This window comes from Artibeus jamaicensis, unplaced genomic scaffold (assembly GCF_021234435.1).
Source record: "Artibeus jamaicensis isolate MK-2021 breed Jamaican fruit bat unplaced genomic scaffold, CSHL_Jam_final contig_908, whole genome shotgun sequence".
In the NCBI taxonomy this organism is placed as follows: domain Eukaryota; kingdom Metazoa; phylum Chordata; class Mammalia; order Chiroptera; family Phyllostomidae; genus Artibeus; species Artibeus jamaicensis.
The window spans coordinates 7,354,730-7,374,109 of NW_026522009.1; the positions used below are offsets into that span (position 1 = coordinate 7,354,730).

General features: G+C 33.0%; 1 protein-coding gene across 1 annotated transcript in view; it reads right to left on the minus strand.

The window, feature by feature from the left end:
* The window catches only part of UBA6 (ubiquitin like modifier activating enzyme 6), an 80,762-nt gene that overhangs the window by 7,787 nt on the left and 53,595 nt on the right, over nt 1-19,380 (minus strand). The window contains exons 16-29 of the mRNA XM_037150028.2: nt 19,209-19,287; nt 18,070-18,150; nt 16,356-16,433; nt 14,704-14,885; nt 13,297-13,402; nt 11,455-11,544; nt 11,270-11,350; nt 10,409-10,537; nt 8,487-8,538; nt 8,333-8,396; nt 7,326-7,395; nt 5,459-5,530; nt 2,289-2,406; nt 458-651 (exon numbers count right to left, since the gene is read on the minus strand). Coding sequence (XP_037005923.2) covers nt 458-651; nt 2,289-2,406; nt 5,459-5,530; nt 7,326-7,395; nt 8,333-8,396; nt 8,487-8,538; nt 10,409-10,537; nt 11,270-11,350; nt 11,455-11,544; nt 13,297-13,402; nt 14,704-14,885; nt 16,356-16,433; nt 18,070-18,150; nt 19,209-19,287 — 1,396 coding nt within the window. The remainder of the gene's footprint in view (nt 1-457; nt 652-2,288; nt 2,407-5,458; nt 5,531-7,325; nt 7,396-8,332; nt 8,397-8,486; nt 8,539-10,408; nt 10,538-11,269; nt 11,351-11,454; nt 11,545-13,296; nt 13,403-14,703; nt 14,886-16,355; nt 16,434-18,069; nt 18,151-19,208; nt 19,288-19,380) is intronic.

The window sequence follows — 19,380 nt, forward strand, 5'->3', positions numbered from 1 at the left end:
ACCATAGTACAGTATAATAACTAAGGCCACTCTAAAGACTTTGAATCATTAAGAAAAGATTAAATTGTAAGAACCCCAAATCACAAATTGGAATTACATATTTTTAAGGGAAAGAACTAAAATCCAACAGCAAAGATTTGGACAATTCATTTTATTCAAGAAAGTGAGCACCTGTTTTGTATGGAGGATACAAAGATGTTTAAGAGGATTACTGCCTGTAAGAAGAATTAGAATCTATCTTGACAGAGCTTATTTTTTATATTAAAATATTTGTAAACATGTAAAACCCCAAAATGTAGATTATTTTTAGAAACACCTTAAAAATTTAAATTGTAAGATCAATATGTATCCCTCCTTCTCTAAGATCTCTGAGTGCTCGCTGGAGGCAGTGTAACAGAAAAAACAAAAAGGAGAAGATGAAAAAGCAGCATTTTCATTGGAAGAAGAATAATCTCACCAAGCCAGAAACTGCAGCGGTGGAGGTTGCTATAGCAGGTATAATTTTACCAGCTATGCGCTTTGTTTTGAAACGGTCAGCTGGTTTAATGCTATACATTTTGGCGCGAAGATTTGATGCAGCTGTGATGAAATCTACGTGTCCATTACAATCATCATCTTTTTCAAATGAAAGGACTGCCATCTGAAGGTCACCTGATAGTAACAACCAGAAAAACAAAGTTTCCTAGTGAGTGGTAAGGGTTTTACTACCTGAAATGCTTTGTGGTTTCACTTCTCTTATAGATTCCTTTTTGTTTATGCTTTTAAGTGACAGAAATATACCAGAAAAATCCAGGGAAATGCACTTATTGAAGGGCATTAAAATACTGGCTTTAATACTACTAAATTAGAGAAACTTCCATATTATAAGAACTTAAGAAAGAAAGAAAAAGGAAGAAAGAAAGATTATAACTGGCTTTAATACTACTAAATTAAAGAAACTTCCATATTATAAGAACTTCCATAAAAAAAATAAGTAAACAAACAAACAAATAAATGCCATGTACCACACCTGCTAGTGACCTGCTAGTGAGTGGTTTACAATAAAAAGGCAACACTGGCTAATGCTTGCAAGTTGATTTCAAAAACACTACCCTGAAACACCTGGTTTCTGAAAACTAACAGATAAGTTGGTCAAATAAAAATGTGTAACTTTTAAAAAGATTTCTAGATCAGTGGTTCCAAAACTCATTCAGCAGATAGCTGCAGTCTGATATGTGATGAAATGAGAAGAAATTATAGTATTTTTCCAGAACTATAATTAATAAGATAATTACTTTTTATTTGCAAAATAAATAGTTGGCAAATCCAGGTTGTTTTCTGTACATTTCATTTTATTTTTAAAAATTTTTTATTTTATTTATCTTTAGAGGGGAAGGGAAGGAGAGAGGGAAAGAAATATCAATGTGTGGTTGCCTCGTGTGCATCTCCTGCTGGGAATTGGCCTGCAACCCAGGCATGTGCTCTGACTGGGAATCTAACCACAGTTGTTTGGTTAGCAGGCCCGCACTCAATCCACTGAGCTACACCAGCCAGGGCTGTTTTCTGTAAATTTTATTGATCTGTACATCAAATCAGCAGTTTGGGAACTGCTGATATTTATATACTAGAAAGATGGTGAGCAGGTGTAAAAACATGAGCTTGTAGCTCTGTTTTTAAGGAATTAAAAGTTCAGTTTCTCTATATTTAAGATCTAGGATGTATGTAGGTCAGTTTGTATTCCCCATGTATAATTAATTCTGAAGACTAAGAAGCCAAGAAAAAAAACATCTGTTTATGCTTTTTTATCCTAAAGTGACTTAACTGGATCTAAAAGTCAGTCTCCATAAGGACTCTCTTTTTTGTCTGTTATTGCAGCCATAAGCTAAAAAGAAGTCACAATAGAACCTCAAGGACTGAAACAACCAGAACAGGGCCCTGCCAGGTAGCTCAGTGGGTTGGATCCACCAAGGCTGTAGGTTTGATCTCTGGTCAGGGCACATACAAGAAGCAACTAGCGAATGTATAAAAATGGGTGGAACAACTAATCGATGTTTCTCTCCCCACCCCCCTCAAAAAGAACTCAATAAAAAAATTTTAAAAAGGAAAAAGAACAATAACAAACTCACATTTTAGCTTTTGAGGGTAGGGCAATGGTGGAAGAAATTATCAACTCAGTCACAGTTAAAGATGAACAGTCTAATACAAGTATTATTGTTATTATTTAATCCCATGAGCTTTAGAGTATAGAACTTGGTGAATATAAAAATCCCTATAAGTTTAAACCATTTAAATAAAGAAATGTCCCTTACTTGTGGTGACTTTGTTAGATGACATAGCCTTTTCTAGTTGGAAAACAGCATTCCTCTCCTCTTCATTGCTGATGGGAACATGGTCTGGTTTCTGTGCTGTTTCATCTGTTTGAATAACCTTTAAATATAATATATATACTTATTAATGTTATCACATCCTGTATTTAACTGGTTACCATAAATGTTTTATCAAATAAGTCATTAAGAGGAAATATTCCATTTAATTTAATCAGATTATTAATCATTATGGTACAATGTACTTCACACCTTCCACTAGTATGTTATATTGTAGTATGTTTTCTTTATTATCTATCTCCTAACACTGACACCTAAACTCTGAGAATCTTTCTCAGGATCTTTACCTTGTTAACTGAGCCTTAATACAGGGGTGGGCAAAGGAGGTTTACAGTTGTGAGTACGAAAAAGTTTTTATTCTTGCATTATTTTTATTAATTATTGCATTATTTTCCATATGAATAACTGTAAACCTACTTTTGCTCACCCTTATTTATCAAAAAAAAAACAACCCACATTATTCACAGTGAGTATTAAATATATTTACTAAATAGCTTGTAAGAACTGAATTTACTTGGTTCTCTTTTAAAATTCCACACTAAAATTAAGTTAATATTAATCAACAATTTGTGATTATCACACATCTACTTCAAACTAAACTGCCTGGCTTTAACTAACACAGAGCTGTTTTCTGTATTCAAAGAAACTGAGGAAATCCATAAAATATATAATACAGGTATCCCTTAAATATTTGTTGATTGTTGACAAGCTATTCTTTTCCAAAGAATATGTTTTCCTTCATAGAGATGCAGGGCAACACATACAAGCAGTTTTTCCTTAAGGAATTACTTATCGAACATCACATGAGGGCAGTGAAGGTACCACATTTCGTCGTGTATTAGGCACTGCCATGCATAGTGCACACCCACGTTTTTGGCCCAAACCTTAAGGAAAAAAATCTTCCATTTTAATTTTTTAATTCAACTTTTTATTTGTATTTAGAAACAAAACTGATTATTGTATTCCAGGGTATTATTTTGCATATGGTTATCATTATGGTTTTCTAGTTATACTTTTAATGCCTAAGCATAAATAAAAGAATTAAAAACATTTATATAGATATGGAATTAGTATTCCCCATGTATAATGTGCACCCTTATTTTTCCTGCAAAAACTTGGGCAAAAAAAAAGTGCACATTACACACAGCAAAATATAGTAATATTCTCAAATTAAGAAACTAGCTACAGCATCACTAATTAAAGTACTATCTCTTACTTAAAAAACACATCTAACTTGTGTTTTTAAACATTTTAAGGAAACATTAAAACGTCAAGGAAGCAGAAACATGTTTGTCAGATGTGTAGTTGATGTGTTTGGTAGTGGCATCAGTTAACTTGAAGTGCCAGACCCTGAAGGTTTGGTGTGAACTGCTTTGAGTTCTGAAAAAAAGCTTATATAATTCACATTACAACTAGCCACACTGATCAGGGTAATTTATTACCCTAAAACTTTGATAGAAAAAAAAGTAACTCAGGCCAGAAAACATACTGAAGAGAAAGCAATGAAGGCTAGTACAGTTGTCGATGCATGTCTCCTTGGTTCTCTCAATTTTGCCCATTCGAAGCTCGGGCTAGGAACCTTCCTTATACAAATATGCTGTTTACGCTTTCTATAGTTCTATTCTTAATAAGCTACACGTCATGAACATTTCATTTCGCAAACCCATCTACTTGTAAAAAATCTGCTGCTTACAAGTTTTCCTCTCCCCTAAAATAAAAATGCAGGGTGGAAGACTGCACACACCACTTCGTTCGTAAATTTTTGAGAGAGGCAGGCAACACTCTGCACTTTCCAGTATAACTAAAGGGCAAGAGAAACAGAAGGTTGTTTCATGGATGATTTTCAGAGTGTATTTGAAAAGGCACATAATGAAAATGTAGAAAAAAAAGCTTAATATTTTCAAACTTTCCTAGTCGCCCTGCCTTAAATGTCATGTTCCATTTTTATTATTATTCCCTATATTTTTCTCTTTCCAACATATTTGCCTGGCAAATCCCAACCCTTATTGCATCCAATTTTCCATTTGTTCTACAGTAGCACCCAAGCAGTAATTGCCTTTTCTCCAGCCACATTTAGTGGAATACACTATAAGTGGGTTACCATTAAGTAGATGCTCAGTGCTGTCTCACAATTCTACTACATCTTCTAACTAAGTGACTTTTCCACTCCTTTGGGCAATTACTTCATACCTTCCTTTTTCTGCTCAAACTTCATCTTCTTACTCAGAGCTATTAAGCTTGCTTCTTTTTTCAAATAAGAAAGTAACAATCTTTTTTTTCTTTCACACTCCAATTCCAATCCCTTACAAATCCTGTCAGGGCTACTGCAAAATACATGCAGAATCCAACTAGTTAATTTGACTCTCTGTTACCTATTACTTCATCATTTTGCCTATAATCTCCTAATACATTTTTCTTGCTTCCTCTCTTTTGTCTATGTCATAATCATTCTTATCAGAACAACCACAGTTATCCTTTTAACTATTTAGTCAGATTGTGTCCTCTGCTTAAAATCCTCCACTGGCTACTTACCTCAGTAAAACACAAAGTACTTTTCATAACTCCAACTACCTCTACAGCTTAACAATAATCCATAACTTTTGGACCAACTAAATCCAACTACCTTTCCAATCTCACTGTCTACCATTCTTAACCTGCGTATTTCTCCTCTGGAGAAACCCTGGTTTTCAAAGTAATTTGAGGCCATCCTCTGGCCTCGTTCCTGCGGCCTGCATGGCTCTGTCACCAGGTAGCAGGATGGCTCACGGCCTCACTTCCTTCAGGCTTCGGCTCAAATGTACCTTATCAGAGAGCCTCCCCTTTTATCCCCATTTATGAAATGCCACCCACCCCACCGTGCTTTCTTTTCTTCCCATTTTGATTTTTCTCCTTAGCACTTATGCCCACTTTGCAATATTATGTAATTAATGGCATCTTTTTTAATAGACTGCCTCTGGCTCATTAGAATATAACTTCCACCAGAGCAAGGATTTTGCTTTGTTTATTCACTGAAGGATTCTCCAAGGTTAGAATGGGATTTGACATGCATAAAAGTTCAATAACTATTTACTGAATAAAAGAATTTCTAAACATACCTTACTAGAAGGTTTGAATTCCTGAATCTTTACTTCAGAAAGAATATTCAAGAGGGCATCTGCTGATATGTCCTGTTTTTAAAAAAGTAATCAATTAACTTAATTCTTTAAATTCTGAATTCTAAAGCTAAAAACACTCTATAAAAGTTCTTTTTCATACTAAAATATTTGAATAATTTATCATTTGACTATTTACATACATAAATGAATATATTTGACCATCATACATTCATTTATGACATTTATCTTTATTTCTACAGAAATATCAACTCTAAAGGCTGGGGAAGAAAGTGGTGTATGTGCAAAAATAGTTATTTGTCAAGAAACTTGAAATCTGAGTTCTTTTCACAAATTTTTATAAAGGTAGTTTTATGACTACTTGTGAGTACCAGACTGAGTACTTTGAAATCAGGATCTATTCATTGTTTTACAAACCCCCCTATATAGTTATTCTCAATAAATAAAATAAATAAGTGAATAAGTAAATACCTTTGGAAACAGGAGACTATTTAAACAGTTCAAGATAAACTTGGATAAATGCAAAGTTATCAGATCCATACTTACTATTAAAAAGCTACTTAGAAAAAACTGAAACAAACTGGTTTTGAGGATACCTATTACACATCACAAAATTACTAGTCCTTTTATAGCTGTGGCTGGTGTGGCTCAGTGGGTTTAGTGCCAGCCTGTGAACTGAAAGGTTACTGGTTTGATTCCCAGTCATGCCAACACGCCTGGGTTGTGGGCCAGATCCCCAGTTTTGGGGGTATGTGAGAGGCAACCAATCGATGTTTCTCTCCCTTTCGTTCTCCCTCCCTTCCACTCTAGAAAGAATAAATTAAAAAAACATTTACTAGTGTCCTGGCTGGTGTGGCTCAGTGAATTGAGTGCTGGCCTGAGAACCAGCACTCAGGGCACTGGTCAGAGCACAGGCCTGGGCTGTCAGGGCACACGCCTGGGTTGTGGGCCAGGCCCCTCATAGGGGTGTGTGAGGCAACCAAACACTGACGTTTCTCTCACTCTCTTTTCCCCTCCCTTCTCCTCTCTAGGAATAACCAAGTAAAATCTTTAAAAAATTACTAGTCTTTTTTCAAAAAGAATACCAGTCTGTATGGCACTATTTTTACCAGACATTTACAGTATATTTTACTGTACATTAACTCTAAAAAGGATTAATCTAAAACAGGCATTTTTATCTGGATTCAAAACTGCTAGGTCCATTTGAATCTGGATCCAAAGCAGCCAGTATTAATGATGAATCTGGTTCATATTTTCCCATTCAGCCTACATAAAATATAGCAATTTACTTAGCTATAATGTGCATTTGTGGAAAAAAAAAGACTAATGCAAATCTGCCTCTCAAGTAAAACTGTATTAGGTCCTTTAGAGTCAGTCAATGATTTATGTCTAAGACAATGAATATGATGATAAAGGTTAAGAAATGTCAGTAGGAGGTAACATTTTCAAATTTTCTGAAAAGTATGTAAGTATCACAAAATAAGCCAAACAAATGTTAGAGAATCTCTAAGAAATATTTTTTAATTCCTATAAAATAGTTCCCGTTGGGTTTTCAGAGTAATTACAACTGAAGTTAATAGGATCGAAATGTTTTAAAAATAAAGACTGCTTTTACGAGTATTTGTTTCACTACTTAGAAAAATTGACTTTCTTCTATTTAGTAATGTTGAATGAGATTTTAGCTTCTGCTATGTTAGAATGGGCAACACTAAAATGAAATAAAAAGCTTTTATCAAAGAACAATTCTCATAATACAGAAACACATTTTGATGATGCAATTAGCTGATAAGTCACCGAATTCAACTAGACTGGCTTTGTATCATTTGCTAAGCCTTGAAGAATATCTTACCTTTTCTGTAAATGGAATGCAATAGACTGTAGCATATAATTTTGCAGCATTCAGAAGGAAACTGAAGTGCCTTTTGAAATTAAAAAAAATAAAAGTGTGAATACAATTTCAAGCAAGATGTTTAATTCATCAGAAACTGTAGACATTACGATGTTGCAAAGTAACTACAAAATTTTTGTTACAGAATTATTTTCTTTTTATCAGGCAGTGAAATTCTGGTCTAGATGTAAGCATTGCAAAAACTATAAAAGAGAAAAAACATCAGATGTTTTTCCTGATAAGTACTGACATTTAGGTAGCGATCATGATCACTCTGGGGATTTGGTAGCCAGAAAAGCAAAAATTAGGCTAGCAAAAGAAAATTCGTAAGAAAATATTAAACATTAAGTTTTAAAGTGGTTATCAAGTTCAACCTAAGCAAATAAGTGTGTCTAAAAACTAGTTTGACAGGAGAAGCAGTTAGGACTAGGTGATTGGAAACCTAAAATAAGCACCAGATGGAAAAACTAAGCATAAAAGAAGGCTTACAAGCTAAGTATTTAATTAAAATATATACATACGTGTGTGTAAAGTATATATCTCATAAAAACAGGTATACAGGTATTCACTCAAAAACAAACTCCTTTGAAAATTAACTTGAGATTATTTAGGGAGATATTTTGCAGTAATCATTTTTACCTCCATATAACTTAAGTTTCTTATACACTAGCTTCATTAAATAGAAAACATTGGCTGTCATTTTACTTCTTTATGGATAAAGTCATAGATAGAGGTGACACTTTGGTTTCACTTTAGATAAGGTTATTTATTGTACAAATATATAAATAGATGGTATGGAAAAAAGTGTTGTGACTGGCTTGGTTGGCAAGACTACGTTAACTATGAGATTAATAGGGATGTAATAATTTAACACTAAAGAGTCTGAAATTTTCATCCATTAAGATAAGCCTACACAATGTTCCAGATTTACAATAAAAATATATATAAGACTGGATATAAAAACTTACAAAGGTTCATTGAAATCAAATTTTATCGGAGAGGGAGGCCTCTTCGGTGATTGCCAAAACAAACCTAACGAGATACAAATATTATTTTAAATGGAGGCAGTCAGTAACAAATTGCATTAAACTTTCTTCTCAACACTCACTTGGTTATACTTACTGCCATCTTTCAATCGGGTATCTAGAGGGAAACAGTGAAGAAGCTGAAGAGCCTGAAAAAAAAGAAGTTAAAAAAATTACAATACATAAAAGATATACAGTGAATTCTCTAAACTACTCGTGCACTACAGCTCTTTTCGGGACTGTCATGCTCCCTCTTCCCCTACACCTGGAATTAACCTCTATTGTTATTAAAAAACCAATACTTATAGTTTGTCACTATAAAAAATAATATAAACACAGCCACTTCAAAATGCAGTCTGAGTGGCCATCCAGAGGAAATACCTTACAGGTCTTATCCTCAAACCTTTGGAATGGTACAGCTGGGCAAAACAACCACTGGACCAGGCCTAAGGCAGCACTATATTGCAAACGACTGCAAAGCTAACAGGAAAGCACTGTGACGACCAGACTGAAAATTAAGGACATTTTTAACAATTAACAATACTATGCCGGTATCTGCATCTACAGAAATTTCTTCTTTAGAGTATTAAGACCCATAAAAATTCCTCCCTTATGCTCATGAAAAATTTCCCCTTCTCCTTCTCATGAACACCCCTCACCTTCACTTCTGATGGGAACACTATTCTAGTTTCCACCTGAATCACTGTTTCCTAAATAACTGTTATTTTGGAATTCTGATAAATTGATTGTTGCCTCTCAATTTGGCCCTTTATTTTTAGGTTAACAGCATCTACAGCAAATACAAATATAGATTATTTCATCCCTTTTTACAGAAATGCTGGAATATTTTGCATATCATTCTGCTCCTTTAAGGAGCTAATCCTTAAAACAAAAATTAAAGCAGTAAAATATATATTATTTTTAATTTTAAAATTATATATTTGAGATTTGCTTCAAAACCATCTGAGGAAGGGAGTTGTAACTACTGCATGGAGTTATAGATGAAAACAAGATTATAAGTTGACAATTGTTAAACCCGAAGGAGAGATATATGAGGATTTATATGGGGGTTCATTATACTATTTTGTCTACATTTCTATTGTTCAATTTTTCCATAATAAAGTAAAAAAAACTATAGACGGTAAGGACTACAGAGAGTTCTATATATTTTTAAACAGGAGGCCACTGATAATCATGGTAAGGATAAACTGAATAGCAACAGGAAAAGAAGACAATTTACTGGATGAAGACTTGGATGAGGTGAGTATAGACCACTTTTTCCAAGAAGCAGAGCCAAGAGGAAAGTGAAAAGCAGGGATGAGTGTAATCAAACAGCTTTTTAAAAAAGATGAACTTAATTTATCTTCCAATAGGTAAATGCCTAAAGAGAAGAAGAGACTAAAGAGAGAGTGCAGGACACCTTCTAGCAACTGTGTTGTTGGAGGTAAGAATGACAGTTAATATTTAGTGACAGTTAATATTTATGGGCCAGGTACTGTTCTGAATGCTTTACATATATTAATTCATTTGAGCCTCATCAATGTCCTATAATTAGGTAGTAATTTGTTACCTTCATTTTACAGTGAGGACAGAGACACAAAGTATTATCAGATACAGTGGGGAAAGCAAAATTCCAACAAAATTTCTGATTGCATAGCTCTATTTTCTCAGTCTCTTGTTTTCCTCTGAAAAACAAATGACTTTAACACTACTGCTGAAATGCATTCATTACATTCCACAGGGAACTTCTATTGAAAATCTAATTTTGCACCCAGAAAAAGAAGGATCAGTTAAATGTATGACTAACAAGCCACTGGGTGAAGTATAAATGTATTCTTTAATCAGTAACATTCAAAGAGAAATTAGTTGTGTGCCCAGCACTGGTTTTCACTAAATCTACTACTTATTTCTAAAAACTTTCCCAAAATAAAGAGCAGACATTTAGGGTCAATGAAATTCATTCGGTAGTAATCAAATGAGCCAGGGTCAGACCTTTTCTTAATGCTTTATAACACTTACCTTATGGTTAAAATATTTTTCAAACTTTAATCTTGCTAACTCTACACACTGGAACCAATTTCTAGGTCTTCTGCTAAGTAACTTAATAGCTTGAAAACAGCCTTCTAAACTGTGTCCAGTTTGTAGCTTCTAGAATGAGAGAAAACAAAACAAATGCATTTCCAGTTGAACACCAGACACACACACACTCTCTCCCCCAGGAAGTACTAACCAACGTTTGAAGTGCCATCTCTTGTGTCTCAGGATTTTTTCCAACACAAGCTCCTTGTCCCCGTCTTTTTCCTCCCCCCTTTCCTTTTCTCTTTTTTGGAGAGTAAACAGAAACAAATAGCTCATGAAATTTTAACTAAAGTTACTTGTCTCCCAAGTTATCCTCATGTCTTGCTATCTGTTAGTACTATATATGTACTTATTAAAGAAGTATAAAGAATAATGTTTTACACTAAAAAGCTGGCATTGTTAGTATAGGATTAAAGTAAAGTAAGAAAACATCTTTGATGTGCCCTCACTACAAGCCTGAGATATTACTGGTCAATTGTGAAAGTTTCATTGGAACTCAAAGAGCTTAACAAGCTGTTTTATTATTTGCAGTTCTTCTAGCATTACTACAACACCCTTCTTAGGTTTAAACATATGAATTGATGTTTTGGGGGTTAGATGTGGTCAAATATTGGCAACTCCATATAGTTCAACCAAACTAAAATAAATAGTTATTTGTGACCTGCTAATTTTAAGATTCCTCATTACAAACAATAATAACCCCTTTAATCCCTTTTTAAATAGGTAAAATAAGCCATTTGCAAGCAACTTAAAATAAGATTATACCAAGTGTTGTTTGTATTAAAATGTACTAATTTTTACCTGTAAGACTTCTTCTGCAGATGGATAGGTTTGCCAAAATTTGTTAAATAATGAAGGCTTGTGGGAAAAGGAACTTTCAAACTATTATGGAAAAGAGGAAGAAGTTACAAACAGCAGCCTAACTCAAAGTTGAAAATATCTTTTTTACTACAAAAAATATTCCTTGAAAAAAAGATCTTTATTACCTTATCTCTTGCCCACTGTATAGTATGTTCGATAGCAGCTGGAAAGGATTTTAGAGTACAAAATGGTATTTCCTCTTCTGGGGGATCCCGCTAATTTATAAAATATGATGACAGTTAAGAGAAACAATGACAATTGTTTATCGATGGAAGTTACTTGAACGTTTTAAGATAATTTAAAAATACAAAAATATAATAAACTCAGCATTTTTATACCCTCTTTCTTCGTGGCACTAAAGGACAAATTGATTCTTTTGATGCTTAACCTATTTTTGTTAATGGCAATGTAACAACCACCATGAATTCTATTATCACTTTTATCTGCGTACTCATTTTGGTACCATACACTACTCATGGCAGACTACCACAGAAAACTAATTTTCCTCCTCCAAGAATTAGGGTTAAAAGTAAAACTTTACACCAGTCCCTACTATGAAAAGTAACTCAAGAATCCCCAATACAGTGAGCATACCATGAGTTTCTCCATGGAGAAAAAAACTGGAGAGCATGCTTATGTTGTCCTTGATGCTCAGTACAGTTTTTTGCAGACAGTACAGTATTTTGAAAAATAAGTGGCAAATGGCAATGTCTGTGTTGTCTCATGTGAAAAGGTATCACTGGAAAAAAAATCCATATCCTATTATAGTGTACATTTGGCTTATGTTTACTGGTTTACCCAATCTAAAGTGACTCACTTTTTCTCTTTTTACTTGGGGATTTATATTTTAATTTATTGACTTTTGAAATATTATAAAACATAAGCCAGAGAGGTAAGTCAGAGTAGTATTAAGTTATCAAGGTTAAAGTCAGAGAATACAGGAGAAGGTTTAAGAAAAATGCAAAATGAGCAAATCAAGGGAACTTCTAAAATTTTACAATATTCCCTACTTTGAAAAATTTCCAATATGACACCCAACATATCATAATTTACTCCATCTAATTTCCTTTAACTTAAACTTATCAACTGGTCTACTATATTTTTGTTATATAAATTTCTGATTTCATAAAAGTAAATTTTACTTTTTGGGAAAACAAATTTGGTAAAAATTTTAAAACTTTACTAAACCAAACACTTTCATTAAGTAAAGAAATATTTACACTGTAAAAAAGTATACTTCTAAGCTCTGGCTGGTGTAGCTCAGTGGATTGAGCACGGGCCTACGAACCAAAAGATCGAGGTTCGATTCCCAGTCAGGGCACATGTTTGGGTTGTAGGCCAGTTCCCAGCAGAGGACGCATGAGAAGCAACCATACATTGATATTTTTCTCCCTCTCTCCTTCCCTTCCCTTCTAAAGATAAATAAATAAATTAAATAAAAATAGTAATATGTGTTATATTAAAAAAAAGTATACTTCTTTCAACTTTACAAGTACGGTTGCTCTTTCTTTAAATCTTAAGGCCTACAATTATTTCTTACATCAGTGGTTTTCAGCTCTGTCAATATCTCAAGGTTACTTATGGGGGCTAAAAAAGTTCTATCTATATATCATTTGTAGTAAATATATGTATATAAGTATCTTGGTCCTTCCTATACAGAAACTAATTCTTCAGTAAGATTTTGTAAAAGTTAAATGTCAGAAAACTAATCAATCAGCTCTGATATATAAACAATAAATAGAAGAATAGAATGTAGAAAGCCAAAAGCCAAAATTTTGATGATTTACAAAAATCAGCCATGTTTTTAAAATTGTACATACCCATACGCATGCACATCAATGGCAGATCAAACATAGGACTAGAGAAGCTAAATCAAATTTGGAGACTGATGAAGACAAAAAATTTATGATATAAATAAAAAAATGACATTTACTTAAAAAAAAAACAAAAAACCTTGGTTCACTTACATGACTATTATAGGATTCAGTCAAATGAGGTACAATAACTTCAGTGTGTCCCTTAGTGCCCATTGTTCCAGAATCCAGGAGGGGCCGTAGATTTGCTACACAACGGCTATTTGAAAAGATAATAGGAAACCAACATAAAAGTGAGCACTAACAATGTAAGCAGAGGATATCCTACAGCTTTCTATTGACCACTTCACATTACTCATTATATTGATCACTTCTCAACTATAATATTTTAGAAAATATACATTACCACCAAACAACCCATTCATCATTTCCATCCCCCCTCCTCAACAAATCCTGCTCAATCTAGTAATTTCTGTCTTTACCTTCTACCACTGCTACTGCCACTTCTACCATCACCGCCACCCATTTGGGCTTCAACTTGTTGTCTGCTAGGTTAACTCTTCACTGTACTATCCTTTCTTCTCTTGCTTCCTGTTTCTTCTTTGATTATTTTTCTAGCTACAGGTTCTATCCCACTGAAATCTCAATACTTTCTTTATTCCAAACAATATTATACATTGTCAATACTTACAATACCTGTATTCTGCACACTCTATTAAAGCTATTTTTCCTTCCTCTGCCCCAGAGTATAAACCTTCCATTACACTCTCAACTGGTAAATTTTCCTTCTGTTTATATGCCTGCTCTAACACTGTAACATTAAAGAGTCACATAAAGATGTAATGAAAATTATGTAAGGTATGCATATCATTGTCACTCATTTAACAAATATTTACTGAATGACATCATGTGTTGAACACTGATGACAGAGTGATGGGAAAATAAATGGTCCCTAAATAAATGATTTAACGAAGAAACAAACATTAAATAAATATGTATATCAATAAAAATAAGTGCTATGAAGGAAAATGCTTAGTTCTATAAAAGATTACCATAGGAGATTCTGATTTAGAATTTGGTGGTTAAAGAAAGCCTGTTTGAAGAAAGACATTTAGGTAGCGATTAAAAGATGAAGAAAAAAAACTAAGGTAGGTGGAGAGTAAATAGTAATTTGGGATCAAGAGTTTTGGAACAAGATAAACATAATTTTCTGAGGCTGAAGAAGAGTGTATTTAAGCCCCTGAGGTTAAAAAAATACTGCATGCCCTGTAAGAACTAAAAAGAATGTGTACCTAAAATAAGGTGAGCCAGGAAGGAATAAAGAAACTTTAAGCTGGGGAGGTGGACAGGTGGCAGACACTATAAAAACACATCTAGACCGTGTGAGAGATTTTGAATTTTATTCTAGATATCAATGGGAAATCATCACAGGGTTTGAGAAGTACATAGGAACATAAAAAAATATAAAAATTTGGTGGCTTTTCAACAAGTAAGCGTGAAAAACAGAAGTGGAAATAAAAGAAAGACAATTCTTTATGCACCTGAGTTTCAATGACATACCTGTCCACGTATCTCCTGGCTTCCACGTTATCTAATGCAGTGATAATTATATCTTGTTTAGTGTAGAACTCATCACTGTACACTGCCTCGGTGGCTGGACACACTTTGTTCAAGTGTGCATCTATCTTCACTTGAGGATTTATTTTCAGGGTTGCATCAGCAGCAGTGTAGCTTTTAGGTTTCTAAACAAGTAACAGAAATGGAAGAAACAAATGTTAAACAGAAAAGACAGGCTATGACTGAACTTACACATTCTTATCACTTTGGAAAATATGCATGAGGTGAGAGTACTGAGATCAATTTCAGTTTTTAGTTTGTGGAAGTTACATTCATTGTAGCCATATCACATTTAATAGTGCATATTAATCTAAATAATTTACGTATTATTAGTAGAAATCTAAACCTCTCTTTGCTTAGCTAAGTGCTTCAGAGTTCCTAATATACTAGTTAAAAGTTTAAATAAAAGTACATTGTTCTTTCTATTATAGTTATGAGGTTTAGGTTTAAATCAGCTAACTGCCTACAAAAAGATGAGACTACATTAAGTAAAACATCAGAAATCTAAACTGCAGAAAATGAGCTCTCACAGGTTTGAGAATCTAACACTTTAAGAACAACATCTTTAAAAAACTTACCATTTCTGGATGTAATCATTTAAAAATTTATTTTTTCATTTTTATATAAAAAGAATACCATAAATATAATTCATTCTTTTCTTAAAAATCATTAGTGGGATTTCAGGTGTCAACAAAGTTCATTTGAAAGTACTGGCTCTGACACTAAGTATCTATAGACTATTCTGTTCCAATACATGCATCTAGCTTTAATGGTACTTCTGTCTCTTCTCGCATTGCTAAGTTGACACGTTTTTACTTCTCAGTGCTGTTAGTATACATACAAAGCACAAACTTTGTCAGAACTCAGTGAAATAAGAATAAATAGGCCTTTATAGTTATTCTAGAACCTAATGCAGTTAAGTAAATGAATTTTGTAACATACATTTTAGTTTATGAGACCCTGTTACTTAGTACTTTATATTTGGATAAGTGAGACTATTAGGTTAACTACTCCACCTGCTTCAGTTACTTCTCTGTTTACAATGACATTCTTAAGCTTAGTTAGCTATAATTAATACGAGTGTTAAAACGTAAAGTGAAAAAAACATTTCTAAAGTAAAAGCAAATTTCCTTGACCAACCAAATTACTGCTTTTCCTGACTTAAATATTTCAATTTCTATAAAAAAGTTAAAAACAAGCATTATTTTACAATAATAAGGGATGTTAAATAGTCAAACAAGATCACAAGATTACAAAATTCCAAGTGCTAAACTTTAACATTCAAATTAGAGAATCTGTTTCTATATATATCCTCAGTTTCTAAAATTAAATATGTAGACATACTTTGGTGACTACAAAATGAAAAAAAAATACATTGCCCACAATTCACAATTCAGCTTTGAATATCCAAAATCAAGGAAAAACCAAATTAATATATTTTTCCTATAATCATTCCCATTTTTTGATAATTTTAGAGATTGAATTATTAAAGAATGTTAGGCTTGTCAAGCACCATTTTCTACATACTAAAGAGAAACTCTTCTGTTTTGTATAACACAACAGATGATTTAATTCTGAAATGGAGAGCAACACACCTGTATGTGATGAGGACGAAATAGGAACTGCCTGTTCAAGTTGGATTTTTCTATCAAGTCAGGATCTGTAACTGTAATCTAATATCAAGAAAAGGGCAAAAATAGGTAACAAATAAGTTTAAATCTATTTTGCTTTTCTCAGGATGACTAAAACAACTCCCACGAGTTATTCTAAATTATTTTGGCTGGTAAAAGTTATATGAATACAAATGTAGCAAAATGATTACCATTACTACTCTTTTTATACCTATACTTAATTATAATTAATGTTTAACAAAGAAATGTCAAATTAAACATTTATTTTTATGTGGTTACATTCAAAATTTTAACATGTACATGTGACTTAAGAGCTAAAATTATCTTGTTTCTAAATTAGCATATAAAGTTTCTCTTGTACTTTCCATATTATCAATAAACATGTTACTGATTTTTAATCCTCCCACTTCCAAATCAAATTTATTAGAAGCTTTAAAAATCAATCTAACAATGTTGACAAATGCCTCTACTTACCCTTGCTTCACATACTGCTCACGTTACCTAATAACTTTTTCTGCGAGCACCAATAAATGATCATCTTTTATCATTTTATTTGTCCAATATCTTTACCTGTCTTGAAGATAAAGCAGTACCACAGCCAGGTACTGCTTTTAACTTATGAATTAATTTTTCTTTTGGTTCCTAGAACCTGGGGATTTTTCTTTCCTTCTTTCCAGTTAGTTTGGCTATATATATGCAAACACTTAAAAGTAATTTATACAGCAGGTCTATGTGTTTGCAATACAATAAAAATCTGCTCCAGTACACTTACTTTGTTTTGTTACTGGAAAATCAGTAGGTTTACTGTAAGTCTTTTCCTGATCTTTACAGGCTAATATGGATTGTGAATTTCTAAACAGTTAGAAAGTATTCAGGTGATTCCCAAACTCATACCATGAAGGATTTTATTTCTTTTTGAGAAGTACCTTTTTAAAACCACCAGAACTAATAGCAGTTTGTGGAACACAATTACTGAGCAGGAATAATATAAATGTAGAACATCTGTCCATAACTACAATAGTAACAAACACCTCTTTGAGTGAAATAATAAGCTAAGTTTGATTAACTACAAAATTACTCATTATTAGTTACCATGACAAATGTACGAAATCACTACTCTGGGTAGCTAGTTTATATCTGAAGATGAAACACGTTTTTAATTAAATATACAACATGGCTTCCCAATTAACTGAACACTTATAATCTTAAAAATTTAAACTATATACACAAGTTTACATTATTCCCTGTTCTTTTGATAATCACTGACTGAAATTATATCTGAGTAGCCTTCAGCTTTCTAATATCAGCTTCTCCCACAAGATTTATTTAATAATTATCAAGTAGTATCTAACAAAATAGCAACAATATTAATGTGTTTTATAGTTTACAAAGCCCTTCTGCATTTGATTTTAACAATAACATAATGAGGCAGCTGTACAGACATCAGTTGCCCAGTATCAGAGAAAGAAATTTAAGAGCAAAAAACTGAAGTGATTTCCCACAGGGTCACATAACTTGAAAAAAAGTGGTCAGAGTACAATCAGAATCTTCCTATTTCTAGCTTAATGATCTATCCTCAGAAACTAATACTTTAGGTCTAAGTAGTCAAATAGAGTCAAGAAATGGAGAGCAAGGGAAATATGTATAAACTTTTAACTCTCAAGAATTTATATCTTACCATTCCCTTCTCTTTGCTTGTGCCAACACCAAGTAAAGCAAAATTTTTTAACATTTCACAGCCTATGGCTCCACATCCTACCTATGGAAGAGAAAAATATATCATATTAAATAAAATCAGAGATTCTACTTACTAAAGAGCAATTTCATAATTTTCATCAATGCTACCTTACAATAAATACATACTTTTAAAAACAGTTTGAACATCTGTAATTCATTTTAGTTTAAAGTATTTAACTGGTTTATAATGCTATTAAATGTCTCAGTTCCAGAAAAAAAAAAAGTATAAACCAAATAAGAAAAAAAGCACAATATTTGAATTTCTTTTAAACAGAAGACATTGTAAGATTCCAAACAAAAGTCAAAACACTGAGTTCATTTCTGTTTTATATAAGCTAGAAACAAATAGCACAAAATGTCAGCACAACAAATTAATAAAAATGATTTATTCCTTAAACAAGATATTTAAGAAAGACAGAATCCACCTACATAATCCTTCATTGGTGAGAAGAAAAATGGATAAAGGCCTCCAACCAATTTTAATGCATTTCCAGAAAATGATTTAATATTAAAAAATATCATATTTAAATTTTCATTTTATTTTTTATATAGAGGGAAAAAGAGAGGGGAAAAAAACCATCACCGTGAGAGAAAAACATCAATTGACTGGCTGCCTCTCGTTCATGCTCTGACTAGGGACGAAGATGCAACCTAGGCATGTGCCTGACTGGGAGAGAACTCTTCGTCTTGCGGGACGGGACTACGTCCAACCAACTGGTCAGGGCTCATTTTAAATGTATTAATTCTTTAAATCAGCAGTTGGCAAACTTTTGGGAAGAGCCCGACAGTAAATATTTTCAGCTTTGCAGGCCATTATGGTCTTGTCACAACCACACAAACCACTATTAGAGCATAAAAGAAGTCCTAGACAATACATATAAATGAATGGGTTAACAAACCCATCAACAAACAGCAGGATGGATTCGGTCTATCAGCCACAGTTTTGCAGACCTGGTTCTAAGCATTTACTATGTTAGAATGTGTACTCACTTAGATTCAAATTTGCTTTAATAAATTAACTTGCTGACATACAACAGCAGTGTGAATGTACTATTCATTTTCATCATTATTTATACTTACCAAGAAGATATTCAAATTTTGTAGCTTCTGACACAGACTGTCTCCAATGCAGGCTCGTAAGGCATCATATCTATCTCCTCTGAAGAAAACAACATTCCAAAAATACCCCAGAAAGGCACTTAAAACATTATTAAGATTAGTTTCATTGTTAATACAAATGAAATATTGTACT